Source organism: Macrotis lagotis, chromosome 1 (assembly GCF_037893015.1).
Source record: "Macrotis lagotis isolate mMagLag1 chromosome 1, bilby.v1.9.chrom.fasta, whole genome shotgun sequence".
Lineage (NCBI taxonomy): Eukaryota > Metazoa > Chordata > Mammalia > Peramelemorphia > Peramelidae > Macrotis > Macrotis lagotis.
Genome location: NC_133658.1, coordinates 100,038,193 through 100,053,711, shown reverse-complemented (window position 1 = coordinate 100,053,711; position 15,519 = coordinate 100,038,193). Strand labels below are relative to the sequence as shown.

At 36.1% G+C, this 15,519-nt stretch overlaps 2 protein-coding genes across 4 annotated transcripts in view; one reads left to right on the top strand and one right to left on the bottom strand.

The window, feature by feature from the left end:
• The window catches only part of FBXO11 (F-box protein 11), a 123,352-nt gene extending 120,494 nt beyond the window's left edge, over nt 1-2,858 (top strand). For all 3 annotated transcript variants that reach the window (XM_074205480.1, XM_074205469.1, XM_074205488.1), the window contains exon 23: nt 65-2,858. In XM_074205480.1, the coding sequence (XP_074061581.1) occupies nt 65-194 (130 nt within the window). In that variant the 3' untranslated portion in view covers nt 195-2,858. The remainder of the gene's footprint in view (nt 1-64) is intronic.
• The window catches only part of MSH6 (mutS homolog 6), a 27,626-nt gene continuing 13,439 nt past the window's right edge, over nt 1,333-15,519 (bottom strand). Inside the window, exons 3-10 of the mRNA XM_074205454.1 lie at nt 14,830-14,996; nt 6,006-8,541; nt 3,516-3,790; nt 2,481-2,598; nt 2,169-2,258; nt 1,936-2,090; nt 1,636-1,835; nt 1,333-1,490 (exon numbers count right to left, since the gene is read on the bottom strand). Coding sequence (XP_074061555.1) covers nt 1,409-1,490; nt 1,636-1,835; nt 1,936-2,090; nt 2,169-2,258; nt 2,481-2,598; nt 3,516-3,790; nt 6,006-8,541; nt 14,830-14,996 — 3,623 coding nt within the window. The 3' untranslated portion in view covers nt 1,333-1,408. The remainder of the gene's footprint in view (nt 1,491-1,635; nt 1,836-1,935; nt 2,091-2,168; nt 2,259-2,480; nt 2,599-3,515; nt 3,791-6,005; nt 8,542-14,829; nt 14,997-15,519) is intronic.

The following is a 15,519-nucleotide window of genomic DNA, read 5'->3' as shown; positions in this document are numbered from 1 at the left end:
ATTAGTAATATTATTAGGACCTTTTTTTCTTCCAAATGCTAACGGATGTTTTGTCATTCTCCAGGTTTTTCTGTGATTGTGGTGCTGGAACACTGTCTAACCCCTGTACATTAGCCGGCGAGCCTACACATGACACAGATACACTATATGACTCTGCTCCACCTATAGAATCTAATACGTTGCAGCACAATTGAATTTCCTCTCCAAGGAGAGTTCTGCCATTCTAACTTAAAACTTAAAAACTTTTGGAGGAAGATACTTGCCCATTTCTGCAGGAAGAGACTGTAAAATGGATGTGTAAGGTGTTGACACTATGAAGCTCAACCTACCAAAAAGAAAGTGGCAATATATTGACTCAGGATCACAGAACTGGGTGTTTTAGCATTACTGTGTAAAGACTTTTTGAAGGGACAGAAGTGAAGAAAATAAGCTGCAATTTTGTACAGATACCAACTTCTGTAAAGCTGGTGTTTTTACAACTAGCATTGAACGCAGTCCACTTTGCAGTAGTACTATTCAGTAGACAGGCAGCATTGTTGCTGCTTTTATGGACATGGGTACCAATTGCTTTTGTAATATGGTAAAAAAAATGTGAGCTAGCACTTCTGCATTTTTGATTTTTTTAACATGTATTCAGATTGAGATATGATTTTAATGCTTTAATCTCATGTAGTTTGTTTTTAATTTCAAGCAAAATTGTACTTGAATGTGTCCCATTTTGTTAGCACACCTAGACTTGCTGTAACTGTACTCATGTCCCAGTATGTACGTTCTTTCTATGAAAGAGAAAACACTAATCTTAAATTATATCCAGCAATGTTTCTGGTATCCTTTAAGAAAGTTAGACTATTATTTCCTTCCCTTCCCTGTCCTAGCAGCAATCAAATCACCCCTAGAGAAACTGAATGTTTTAATGAGACTTCCTAGGAAGAGATGCACTGTAAAACAAAGTATTCTTGTAACTAAATTTTGTGAAAGGTAAAGTTACTATGTTTTAAAGTACACTTTAGAAAGTCTCCTCAAAACAGTCCTGTATTTTAATCTGTTCATAGTTTTTTTTTGAACAGTCTAGACATAACTGCTGGAAATTAAAACAAATTTCCTGCTCTAATGAAGCTGAGACAAGTATATATACAGCCCTATACAGTTTCATAGCTTCCCCCCCCCATTTATGTGTATTGGTGACAGTGGGTAATCAAACAGCCTGAAAGTATATGCATGTACCATAACATCTAGACTTAATATATTGTGAAGTATTCAATAACCATTATGTAGAGGGTAGGTAAGAATTAAAAGGGTTTAATTTCCTAGGAAAGAAAATGGAAAAAATGGTCATTTTTAAAAAATAAAGTTTATTAGATCATAATGTTGTCTGAATTTTACCACCTTTGTCAGAAATTGCTTAAGCTTATATTTCCTTGATCAAAGTCAACAACTTGCGAACGGCCTGGACATCTGCAGCTGAATTTTCAAGAGCCAGGCAAACTTCCCTAAAAACAAAGGATAAAAAAAGTTAGTCTTAATTTTCCTCTTGCAGTGCCCACTATTTCCCAATTATATCTGTCCCAAGTTCTTATTATATGTACCCAGTATCTTCCAAAGACTATTTTTGAATGACTAGTACGATTAACCTACCGAAATAGTCTCAATGATTGGGTCATCTTCTCAAATTCTTTTGCTTTCCTATGGCCTTTCTGAATAATCTCTTCAGGAAGACAGGCAAGCCGTGCTGCATTGAATCCATAGCTTTTAGGGCAAGCACCTTTAGTAAATTTATAAAGGAAGGTGATGGTTTCCTGGCTTGGGTCTTCACATTCATTTTCAACCATGCATGCCTAAAAGGATAACATTTATCATGACTTGATTATATCTGTATTTATGGAGGTATTGAGCTGTTTCCCAAACTGTAATTCCCTTTAAGCAACAGTTACATACCATGTGTCCTAGGCACACAGCAACATTTTGGGAGTAATCCTCTACTAATGAATGGTAGTGTGTAGAAAATAAAGTGCGACACTTTATGGTCTCGGCAAGTTCTTTAACAACTGCATTGGCTATAGCTGTACCATCAAAAGTTGCAGTGCCTCTACCTATACAAGAATTAAGAAGGGTCACAAACTTTCTTTTTTGCTTAGTCTCCCCTATCCACTTGAATCTTAGGGTTTTACCTAATTCATCCATGAGCACCAAGGAATGTTCTGTTGCATGCTGTAGGATGCTGGCAGTCTCATTCATTTCAACAAAAAAGGTACTTTCACCTGACATGCAAAAATGGGGACAATAATCATTCAATAGGTTCAAGGACAAATTCAAACAATCACAAGCTCAAGAATGTTTAGTGGTACCCTATAGTCCTAATTGTTATGCAAGGGCCACAAGTTACTTGCCTATAAATTTCCTTTGAAAAATAAGACCCAATTTAACAAGTGGCTAAAATCTAAAACATGAAACTGATAGCAGAGCAAAACAATCTAACTTACCTGACATTATTCTGTCTGAAGCACCTAATCTAGTGAACACTCTATCAACAGGTGTGAAACTACAAACTTCAGCAGGAACATAACAACCCATCTGAGCCATTATAACCAAAAGACCAGCCTGTGAACATTAAAAACAAACATTAAAAGCCAACAGACACAAAGCTTCTAGCTCACCTGATTAAAAAATTACTACTAAAAAGTTACTACTAAAACTCGGGTCTTCCTGACTCCCACAATTCTGTTCAACACCTCCTCACAGAATGTGTGCTTGACCTAGCAAAACAGTCTCAATGCCTGGGTTATCTTAAAAAAAAAAAACTTGTTTTACTAGGGCCAGAATTTGTCAAGGGAAAAAAAGAGTTAAGACTATCCCTTACACCCATTTTAAGGTATAGCTTATTTTTCTTCACTTTAGTAAGAACATAGTAAAACCTAAAAAACTATTCATTTCCCATTGGTTTCTCAAAAAAGAACTATAAAATTAAACTGGAAATATTATAGGTTAATAATTGAAAATTAGAAAGATTTGCTTTTAAATTAGTATTAAAGATTTACTAGATTATTTTTATTATTTATATATTATTTATAAGTACAGAATATTTTAATGACACTGGAAAAATGGTTTAGTCCTTTCAGTTGCTTCAGACTCTTTGAGATCCCATATTGGGTACTCTTAAGATATTAAAGTAGGGGCAACTAGGTGGCGCAGTGGATCGAGCACTGGCCTGGAATCAGGAGTACCTGAGATCAAATCCAGCCTCAAGACACTTAATGATTACCTAGCTGTGTGGCCTTGGCCAAGCCACTTAACCCCACTGCCTTGCAAAACCTTAAAAAAAAAAAAGATATTAAAGTGGTCTCTAGCTCATTTTACAAATAAGGGAAACTGAGGCAAACTGTTACGTGACTTGCCCAAGGGCAATAAGCTAGCAAGCAAGTATCTGAGGCAAGATTTGAACGTTGATCTTCCTTACTCCAGATCCAGGGCTCTGTGCCACCTTGCTGACACAGAAAAATACTTACAGATTAATTTACCTGTCTCATGAGGGTTGATTTGCCCCCCATATTTGGTCCAGTAACCAGCACACAATAAGCATCCCAAGTACTATCTTCTGAATCTTCTTCCTTACAGCCTATTATAATGTCATTAGGAATAAAGTCATCACCAAAAAAATTATTTGTTATGCATGGATGTCGAGATCCTTTAAGCTTCAAGAAGGGTTGAATATCCTCATCTGGTATTAGGATTACTGGACGACACATATGACCATCACCACCTCGACTATAGTTAGCCAAGCATAATAAGACATCTATTAAAAAGAAAAAAGGATAAAGCATCAGATGCAATTAAAATATAATTTTGTATTACTAATAGAAATACTTTTCAGAGCACATAACATATTTTCTAGGGAATACAAGAAATGTAAATCCTATTGACAAGTTTTTTAAATGTCCTCAATCTGGTTTGATTTTAAACTGGAAAGGCATGTTCCTTAAAAATCTAATAGCTCCCACAAATAGGGCTCAAATACCATTGGATTTTTTGGATCTGGATTATTGCATCCAAAAAAAGCATAATCACTGACATTTCATGGAGAATAAGAAATATTACCTGATCTGACAAAATGATCACTTATAAAGAAATGAAATGTTTTAAAAAAAAAACAGTTAAAAAGAATACATACATTAGAGGTTATAACCAGAAAACTGAATAAAAGGAAAATCTACAAAAAACAACAACTTTGAACTACTTAACTACAACTGATGGATTATTGGTGAAATATGCCTTGCTTTTACACAGTTCAGACAGTGAACCAGAGGTACAGAATGAAACATTCAATGTCAGCTTTCCTTAACTGTATATTTCTTTTATGACAGTCTTCTAGTGAAATAAAAGGGGAGTTATTGAGAAGTGACATTTTAATTTTTTAATTAAATTTTAAAGATTCAGGTGACGGGGAGGAATTTTTAAAAGAAAATATTTTAATAGCATTTAGAAGATCAAAAGCAAAGAAAATACTGGCTTCCATGTTAGGAAAAATTGGTTCAGTTCCCATCCTGCCTTTTCAACCATAATCTCCTAAGAAATAACCCATGAATTGATGCCAAGTGAAGTGAGAAGAACCAGGAGAACACTGTATACAATAATAGCAACATTGTGAGATGATCAATTATGATGAATTTTGCTTTGCTCTGCTCTGCAGGTACAGTGATCAAAGACAATGCGACCACTTCCATAGAAAGAACTAAAGTCTGATTGCTGATCAAAGCATACTATTTTCACTTTTAAGTTTCTTGTTTTGTCCTTTTTGTTCTGATTCTTCTTTCATTAAATGAAAATGTAGAAACATTTTAAAACAGGGAAATATGTTTAACATGATTGTAGATGTGTACCCTATGTAGATCATTTGTCTTGGGTAGAGGAGAAAAAAATTAAATGTTGAAAACTATCTTTAAATATAAATTGTAAAAAAATACAAGCTAAGAAAATAGAGGCCACTAAACAGTTTATAAAGATCCCTATGGACTGCATACAGATTACAGATGAAATAACTGGTCTAGACACTTTAGCTTTAATAGAAATTGTAAACAGAAATATACAGAAATCGAGCCAAACTCAATTTCGTAAATATATTAGAAAAAATAATCAGTTTTCAAGGATAAATTATTAAACTGTACAGATAAACATTCCTAAGATAAAAGTTAACTATATAAAATAATAGGATTGGAGAGCTAGAAGCAAGTTTAATAATGATAATGATCTGAATGGAGGTTGAGTGTCCAATAGCTCAAAGACAGAGCTAGGACTAGAAGTCAGAACTTTGACTCATGATTTGGTAGTCTTTTTACTATAGTAGTCTTTCATTATAGAGAAAAATAGTAAGGGATTTAAAAAAAAGCAAAAAATGACTGAAGAAATGACTGTTTACTAAAAATTCCTTAAATTTATTATTCAAAGGATTTAGAGAAATGTAAAGTACTTGAGTAGAAAAGACATGTAAAAGAAGTTGCCTTTTCATTGTGTTTCAAGGTTGGAGCAAATAATTTCTCCATGATATTTCATACTATTATCACAGATGTGATACTTCCTTTGTCTAGAGAGAGGGCTGTTATGCATTTGCCAAAATCTACCAGTAGTATCTGTGAAGTTTAAATGATGATTAAAAAAAAGCAAATGTCTAAGACATTTATTAGGATTACAATCTCAGTCTTAACAATTAGACCCAGGGCAGCTAGGTTGCACAGTGGATAGAACACCATCCCTGGGTCAGGAGGACCTGAGTTCAAATCTAGCCTCTGACACAAAATTACCTAGCTGTTTGACCTTGGGCAAGTCACTTAACCCCACTGCCTTGCAAAAACAAACAAAAAATTAGGCCTATCTCTTACCTTTTTTTATATCTGTAGTGCTAACACAGTGGCAAATACATAGTAATATTTTCTCATTAATAGCAACACAAATATTAATTTAGAAGACAGTAATGCTTCTCCAGATCTGAATAAAGAATAATTCACTAGTCTTACCAAACACGGCAATGCACTCCACAGCAGTCTGCCAGTCCCTATAATTTTTATCAAAATTAAAGAAGAGCCTTCTCATACAGTCCTTCAGTGATACATCTCTCCGCTCCTCAGCATTCATCAGATCAGCAAGCTTCTTCTCAATGTCCTTTGTCCAGTATCGTTTACAGCCCTTCTTGGTGGACTTCAGTTCATATTCCCCTGGCAAATCGTGCAATGTGAAACTTTCTGGAATTTCCAGTTGGTAGCGATTTTTGCCAACACCCCAGTAGACTATGGACCTGCAGCCAATCCGTTTGCGTTGTTTCTCTAAATAGTCTAAGAGGCTCTGCTCATTATCCTTGATGTCAGCCAATGCTTGGTCATAATCAGAGTCAAATCCTGTTTTGGGAGTAATTATTCCAGTCTTTCGAGCTTTTTCATGATCAAAGGCTGTATCCCATCGGTTCAATTCTGTGCTCAATTCAGGGAAACGACCCCCTGTATTCTGGGTCCGGAGTGTAATTACTTGCTTAAGGATTTTGGACTTGAAATTATCTACTACTTCTTCCATAATTCCAGTAATTTTGCACATCACTTTGAATCCTTCCAGAGCAGACAAGAAATCAACAATCTTTTTTTTGCTGTAAGTGGTTTCTTCATACATTATAGCTCTGCTGTCTGGGTGCTTCTGACTCTTTAATGGAGAGCCAACACTATGAATCTTGTTCAATAGTCTCTCAAGGTCTGGAAGTTTCTTCAGAAGGTCAACTACTTCACTAATTTTGTCAGGCACAGACATGAGATCTTCCATCGCATCTAAACGGTCATTGATTGAAGATGGGTTACAAAGTGGAGCACAGAGCCATTGCTTTAAGAGCCGCTTCCCAAAGGGAGTACAGCAAGTATCAATCCTCTCTAACAGTGTCCCTTCCGTGGAGCCATTTCCTGCATTCTGGAGAATCTCCAGATTGCTCAGGGTCACAGCATCCAGCACCATTCGACCATCTCTCTTAGCAAAGATAGCACCAGGCTTCACAGCTTTTACCATATCAGCATCAACAGGAATGTATTCTTCAAAATTGGCCATAGACAAAAGTTCATAATCTATAAGGCATTTTTTGAGGTAGAATACACAACCACCCAAAGCAGACAATGCCAGCTCACTCTTATCATTAGGTGTTAAGCCAATGGTGTCAGACTCTGATGTCATGCTTTTAAGTACAGGGGGTAACACCACCCCATCGTCCACATTTAGCTTTTCTTTAAAGTATCCTTCTTCATGAAGTGTTCTCAAGGTTTTGGCTGCATCCCAAAACTGAGAGCCCGGTGTCAGACTTTCCTGAATGGAAGAAGATAAAGAACCCTTCAGGACTTTCCTTGTTTCAGCAGAGAGATTTCCTTTCTCAAACAATATCTGTGCAGGAGTGTAATGTGCCACCAGAGTCCTAAATCGGGAGCAATGACGATCATCTGAAAATTGACCCATATAAAATTTGCCCACAGAGGTGTCAATAAAGCAAACACCATACAAACGCATGTGACCAGAAGCTTCCTCTTCTTTTTCTTTGACACACAGCAGATATTTATTGTTGCTTTCCGAAGGTTCACCATCCAGCACACTGTAAGTCTGTGTTCCCTTGGTAATAATTCGGCATATCTCTCTCCGCACCACCTTGTCGAATCTGGATATGTGAGCCAACTTTCGGCAGCGAGCTTCCATCATCTCAGGGGTCTCTGTCTGCTCAACTCGAGCAACTTTGTAACCCTTCTGAACTAAGGAATCTGAATATCTACCAAATGCAATTTCTGGGAAACCTGAATGGGCCCAATTGCCTTTCATAAACACCAGCCCCAGCTCATTGACCCCAATGATTGCATCCATGTGGTATAACTCATAGAACTTCCCCACTTTATAGAAGATCACTAGGTCGAAGTTCTGAGACTTGATCTGCCACCACCTTCTCATTCCTGGAGTACAGGTATTAAGGAAATCCTCAGGGACATGGAGACTGTTTGGGTCGTAATCAGGATGATCTGGCCGCCTCCTACACGCATCTTTCCTCTTTCCCTCCTTTAACCATTCTAGAGTTTCATGGTACCACTGAGTTGAGCCACAACTCCCATCACCACTTCCACTCACATGGGTTTGGGACTCAAAGTTCTGTGGAGCAGAGAAAGAACTCAATGTATTCTTTGTTTCTGACGAAACTCCTACTACTCGTTTAGGTACATTAGGAGCACAACCTCCCAAGCTTTTCCTCTTGAGGGAACTATTCACAGTAGGTCCCCTCTTCCGTTTTGGGGCAGCTTTGGCGGGACTGTCCATGTCACTATCACTTTCACCCATTCCACTGCTTGCTTCATCACTGCTCCCTTCTTCCTTGGTATCTGGCTTAAATTCTACATCAGAACCACCAATGTCACTCTCTGAGTCTGAAACAACTCTCCGTTTTTTGTTCCGAGCTGTGCTACGCTTAGCAATCTGCCTTTTGGGTCTCACTTCCTCTTCACTCTCTAGATCCTCTCCACTATTATCTGATGCGGAAGCAACAGCTACCTGTCAGAAAGAAAAGACTATTTAGAAATAAAACAAAATTTGATGCATTAAATACACACACACACCTACATTAGATGTATATTTATCTATTTAACAGTATTAGGGTAAGATAGGATTTCAATTCTACTGAAAGGTTAATATACAAAAAGAATACCTTACAAACACATTCTCTTCTTCTCCTCCTCCCCTCAACCTCCATTTTCTATATTTCTTTTTTTTAAGGTTTTTTTTTGCAGGGCAAATGGGATTAAGTGGCTTGCCCAAGGCCACACAGCTAGGTAATTATTAAGTGTCTGAGACCAGATTTAAACCCAGGTATTCCTGACTCCAGGACCAGTGCTTTATCCACTGTGCCACCTAGCCACCCTTTATTTTCCATATTTCTACAGATATTAAAATGTCATAAATTTAGAATCTTCCCCCCCATGCTTGTGTTCAGGGCTATCTGTTGCTATTTTTCCTTTCATTGTTTTATCTCTGCAACTGGCCAAAACTAAGAATTTAAATATTTTAAATGATTCTTATAGCATGATGGTCTCTGCCCCCAAGACTTATAAACCAGATAGAGAATTCACAGCTCTATAGTATACATAATAAACAATATACTGGGAGTCAAGAAACTTGATTTTTCAGCCCTAAAGAGTTAAAACAAACTTAAGTCACATCCTCTGTGGGACCCAATTTTTCTCATCTATATAATGAAGAGATAGGAATTGAGCTCATGATTTCATTAGTACTATGTTCTCCTAACTGAGAGAACTCTTTCAATGTAGGTTGGCACCTTTCTGCAACTTGTGGTCTCAGAGTTCAATAGAGCACTGTTAATATGGGTCAGAGGCAAGAACTTGTACCCAAGTTCTCATGAGACTAAGATCTATCCACTTTGCCATACTTCTCTTGATATGTAAAATGAAGAAACTAAAATAGTATTTCCTAGGAGCAGCTAGCATCTAGAGCACCAGTCCTGGAATCAGGAGGACCCGAATTGAAATCCAGCCTCAGACATTTGATATTCTTACTAGCTGTGTGACTTTGGCCAAGTCACTTAACCCCATTGACCCCACAAGTAAAAAAAGAAACTTATGTTAAAATAGTGTTTTCTAGACCAAACCATACTGAAATTAGATAATAACTATCCTCAGCAGTTCAGGAGGCAGAGGTCAAGAACAAGGAGAGAACTGGGAACAGAAGGAAAATAAGAAAAAAGAGGAATAATATTAAATTTATCAACTCTCCCAATGATTTTGTGAACCGATGATTAAAAATTTAGCTCTATATCTAAAATGTTAAGTATACTCTGTTCAAGTCAAAAGAAACATTTTATTTTCCTTCATATCATTCCACCCTACAAAAAAATTGTTTTTTATATAATCACTGTTTCCCACCCTTACCATGAACGTAGGTTAAATGAAGTAAAATATTGTTAATGAAGTTGTAAAATTAATTTAAACCAATTGTTCAATGTACATTTACTAACATTAAGGAAGAATAATTAGAAAATTCATTAATTATTCTATTTATATTTCAATTGAGAGACAATTTAACCCAGCTTATATAGAGTCAGCAACTCAGGAAGACCTGGATTCTCAAGTCCTTCCCTCCATTACATACCAGTTAAGTGACTGGGCAAGTCTCTTGATTTTTTAATGCACCTAAGAAATTCTCTAAAACTATATGGTACAGAACAGCTATCTATCTACATCATAAAGAAAGTTCTTATTTAGAGTTTCTTATGGTGATGAAATCAAAGGTCCAATATTAAAAACAACAACGGGGAGGCTAGGTGGCGCAGTGGATAGAGCACTGGCCCTGGAGTCAAGAGTACCTGAGTTCAAATTTGACCTCAGACAATTAATAATTACCTAGCTGTGTGGCCTTGGGCAAGTCACTTAACTTGCCTTGCCAAAAAAAAAAAACCAAACCTAAAACTAAAAAAGTAATTAGGGGAAAAAACAAAAACAACAACAAAAACAAAAACCAACCCATTTCAAACAAATTAACTTTTTTCATCTAACAACACATTTTGGTAAGTTATTAATAAATTTGAATTGTTAATTAACTTAACAATTTAACCAATAATGGCTGCCCCAAGCCTAGAATAAATGCACTTTATAATGCACTAAAGTCTTCAACTCAGCCTCTCAAAATCCCTAGTCTCCCTTCAAAGTAACTAACATGCTACCTTTTTCACGATGCCTAATCTCCCACTTGTTAGTGCCCATTAATTTATTTTCTATCTGTATATGCAAAAACTGTGTCCCTTTTTAAAGATATGTTCCTTAAGGGTAGGAGGATTTTTGTCCTTATTTCCCCAGAACCTAGCTTGACAGCCACTTAATAAATGCTGAATCGACTTGGAGAATAAAGAGAATTTAGGGCATCTAGTCTAACCACTCATTTTCAATTGAAGACACAGAGACCTAGACATGGTCAATGATTTGCCTAAGATCATAAAAGCAGTGAGCAACAAAGCCAGAACTGAACCAAGTCTTGACTCCAAACCCAGCATGCTGCCTCCCCATTATAAAGGGCACAATGAAATTCCAGGCATCTCTTCAAATCTTTTAAGCCTCTGCTCTTAGGATACCCATGGATGAGGAAAAGTGAGACCCAAAAAAGTTAAGTGAATTTTATATGGTCATGAAGGTAATTAAGTTGAATTCAAATCCTCCAACACCACAGATCCACTCTGCTTTCCATTACACAATTTAAATCAGATGACCTCAGAAGTTTTAAAAATCAAGGCTTCTACTGCAAGGAAGTTGAGTACTGTAGTGTGTGGTCCAGAACTGTTTTACTGGCATAAGGAATTCACAGTGAGAAATTCTAACAATACATAGAAGCAATTGTGCAACTCAATCTTATGGGATATTTGAATGTGTTGGAGAAAGCACTAAAAGTCTTCTGACTCTAAGGTCAGCTCCTCTCTACCTACTATCGTCTGCTAAGCTTGCTTTCAATTATTATGCTTGGTTCTGCTTCATCTTAATAATTCTACTAGCAAAGAATACAAAGAAGCTTACATCCATCTGCCCAACTCTTCTCAGGCAACTGCAAGGCATTTTAGCCTGTCCACAGGGGAAAAAACCACTTACAGGCCCTTTATTTTCAGACTTGAATTATATCATCAAATACTGTGAGGATTTTAATTCTAGCAACTTGGTATCTCTCTCATGTAAACACTCCTCCCATTAACACATACATATTAACTCTTCAAATAGGTGAAGACAGAACTCTGCCTAACTTTTTTTTTTTAGGTTTTTGCAAGGCAAATGGGGTTAAGTGGCTTGCCCAAGGCCACACAGCTAGGTAATTATTAAGTGTCTGAGACCCGATTTGAACCCAGGTACTCCTGCCTTCAAGGCCGGTGCTTTATCCACTGCGCCACCTAGCCGCTCTGCCTAATTCTTTCTATGACACCAATATGGTGCTGATACTTAAAACAGAAAGAGTTAAAACAGAAAGAAAATTACAGACCTATCTTCCTGATGAATATAGATGCAAAAATCTTAAAATAAAATCTTAGCAAAAAAGATTACAAGTTATCACTAGGATAATACATTATAATCAAGTAGAATTTATCCCAGGAATGCAGGATTGGTTCAATATTAGGAAAACTGTTAGTATAATTAACTATATCAATTAACATACCTATCAGAAATCATATGATCATATCAATAGGTGCTGAAAAAGCTTTTGATAAAATACAGCACCCATTCCTACAAAAAACACTAGGGGGTGTAGGAATAAATGGTTTGTTCCTTAGAATGATATGCATTATCTATCTGAAACCATCAACAAGTATTATATTCAATGGGGAGAGGCTAGAGGCATTTCCAATAAGATCAGGGGTGAAATAAGGGTGCCCATTATCACCACTACTATTCAATATTGTATTAGAAATGTTAACTTCAGCAACTAAAGAAAAAGAAATTGAAGGAAATAGAATAGGAAAGGAAGAGGCAAAACTCTCACTCTTTGCAGATGACATGATGGTTGGTGTACCTAGAGAATCCCAAAAAGTCATCTAAAAAACTACTAGAAATAATTAGCAACTTTAGCAAAGCAGGATATAAAATAAACCCTCACAAATCCTTAACATTTCTATATATAACTAGCAAGATACAGCAGAAAGAGCTAGAAAGAGGAATCCCATTCAAACTCAGACAAAAATAAAAATACCTGGCAGTCTACCTGCCAAGGCAGATTCAAAAACTTTTTGAAAACAATTACAAAACTCTTCTCATGAAAATAAAATCAGATTTAAATACCTGGGCTAACATAAACTTCATGGATATGGAGAGCTAATATAAAAATAATAATTTTACTAAAACTGAGCTACTTGTTTAGCACCCTACCAATCAAAATTCCAAAAAATTACTTTAATGAGTTAGAAAAAGTTGTAAGTAAATTCATATGGAGAAATAAAAAGTCAAGAATTTCCAGTGCAAAAGAAGGTGGCTTAGCCTTACCAGATCTAAAATTATATTATAAAGCATCAGTCATCAAAACTGTCTGGTAATGACTAAGAAAATAGAGTGGTGGATCAGTGGAATAGACTAGGAGCAATAGCAGGAAATGATTATAGTAATCTGCTGTTTGATAAACCCAAAGAGTCCAGCTATTGGGATAAAAACTCTCTCTTGATAAAAACCGCTGGGAAAATTATAAATTGGTATGAAAGAAACTTAGACTAGACCAACTCCTCACACCACATACCAAGATAAGATCAAAATGGATAGAGGATTTAGACTAAAAGACAATATTATAAGCAAACTAGAAGATCAAGGAAAGTTTAAATGTCAGATCTATGGGAAGGAAAACAGTTTATGACCAAGGAAGAGATAGAGAACATCATTCAAAACAAACCAGATAATTTTGACTACATTAAAGGGCTTTTGCACAAGACAAAACCCACTGTAACCAAGATCAAAAGAAATGTAGCAAATTGGAAAAACAATTTCTGCAACTAGTATTTCTGACAAAGGACTCATTTCTAAAATATACAGAGAACTGAGTCAAATTTTCAAAAAAACAAGCCATTCCCCAATTCACAAACGGTCAAAGGATATGTAAAGGTTACAGCTGAGGAAATCAAAGTGATCCACAGTCATATGAAAAACTGCTCCAAATCATTACTTATTAGAGAAATGCAAATTAAAGCATCTCTGGGTTACCACCTCACACCTCTCAGACTGGCCAATATGATCAGAAAGGATAATGATCATTGTTGGAAGGGTTGTGGGAAATCTGGGACATTATTACACTGTTGGTGGAGCTGTGGACTCATCCAACCTTTCTGGAAAGCAATTTGGGATTATGCCCAAAGGGCAACAAAAATGTGCATACCCTTTGACCCAGCAATACCACTACTTGGTCTATACCCTGAAAAGATGATAAGAAAGGGTAAAAACATCACTTGTACAAAAATATTTATAGCAGCCCTGTTTGTGGTGGCAAAAAAAAATGTATGTATGTCACGGAACACTATTGTTCTATTAGAAACCAGCAAGGATGGGAATTCAGGGAAGCTTGGAAAGATCTGCATGAACTGATGCTAAGCAAGATGAGCAGAACCAAAAAAACACTGTACACCCTAACAGCAACATGGGGTGATCAACCCTGATAGACTTGTTCATCCCTTCAGTGCAACAATCAGGAACAATTTTTGAGCTATCTGCAATGGAGAATACCATCCGTATCCAGAGAAAGAATTATGGACTTTGAACAAAGACCAAAGACTATTACTGTCAAATTAGGGAAAAAAACAATTATGTAATTTTACTATCTCATCCTTTATTTTTTTTCCTTAAGGATTTGGTTTCTCTGTCATCACATTCAACTGAGATCAATGTATAATATGGAACCAATGTAAACACTAACAGAATGCCTTCTATGGGGGGTGGGGAAGGGAAGAATAGGGGGAAATTGTAAAACTCAAAATAAATAAACTCTTTCTTTAAAAAAAAAAAATAGCGCACACACCATATCCCAGTAGCCTGACAAATGTGAAGATGGGTTAAGAAATTAGGCCACAAGAGTACTCTATTAATAACACTCTAGCTTAAAATGACAGGGATTCAACTCTAGAAAAGAATACTTGAGAGTTCAAGTTCTACGACAGTGTATTATTGCATATAAATTCACACAAACATGCTATAAACATACATATTATATATATATATATATATATATATATATATATATATATATATGCCTAACTTTAAAAAAATCATTTTCTTATCAAAACCCACAGTACTCAAATGTTTGCAATATTAGTGTTACTACCTCCATCTCCTCCTCGTCTGGATCTGAAGGTTCATCACACACTGCTAATTCCAGTCGCTTATTCTTCTCTATACTTATAGCATCATCTGCCAGTTGCATTGCTCTGAGTATTTCAGGCTTTGCAGTATAAAAAGGACCTCCTTTCTGGGCTTCCTTACATTTTGAACCTGTAAAGAAAAAATTTACTAATGAGTACTGATGGAAGAATGGCTTAGACTCAACTCAGTAAACAAACAAGGGATGCCTTACTTAAATGTATTTATGTAGCAAAATGTATTTATAAAATCTCTATGTAAGTTTACATCTTTTGCGAACTTAAAAGAAAATCTGCTTTTTAAGAAAAACAGATTTTTAAAAATGTTAAGCAGTATCAGACACAGTGTATAACTACAAACGTAAATTCAAAGCAAAGAAAATATCCTACTTGTATGAAGCTACTTTCATGAATCATTTTCTTGTAAATTAGATGCCCCAAAGAGAGAAAGGCAAGATGCTCCTCCTGAAGGAAGTGATTTAATTCCAACTTAATAGGTTTATTACTTTTAAAGAGCTTTTAAATGAACCCTATATTAAAAGGAGTACTACCTTACTAGTTAAATAAAATCAGAAAATTTAAATTACAAAATATTAATAAGCAAATACCATCAGAGACTGAACTTACAACCTGTATCATCTTGGATCCCTCACTCA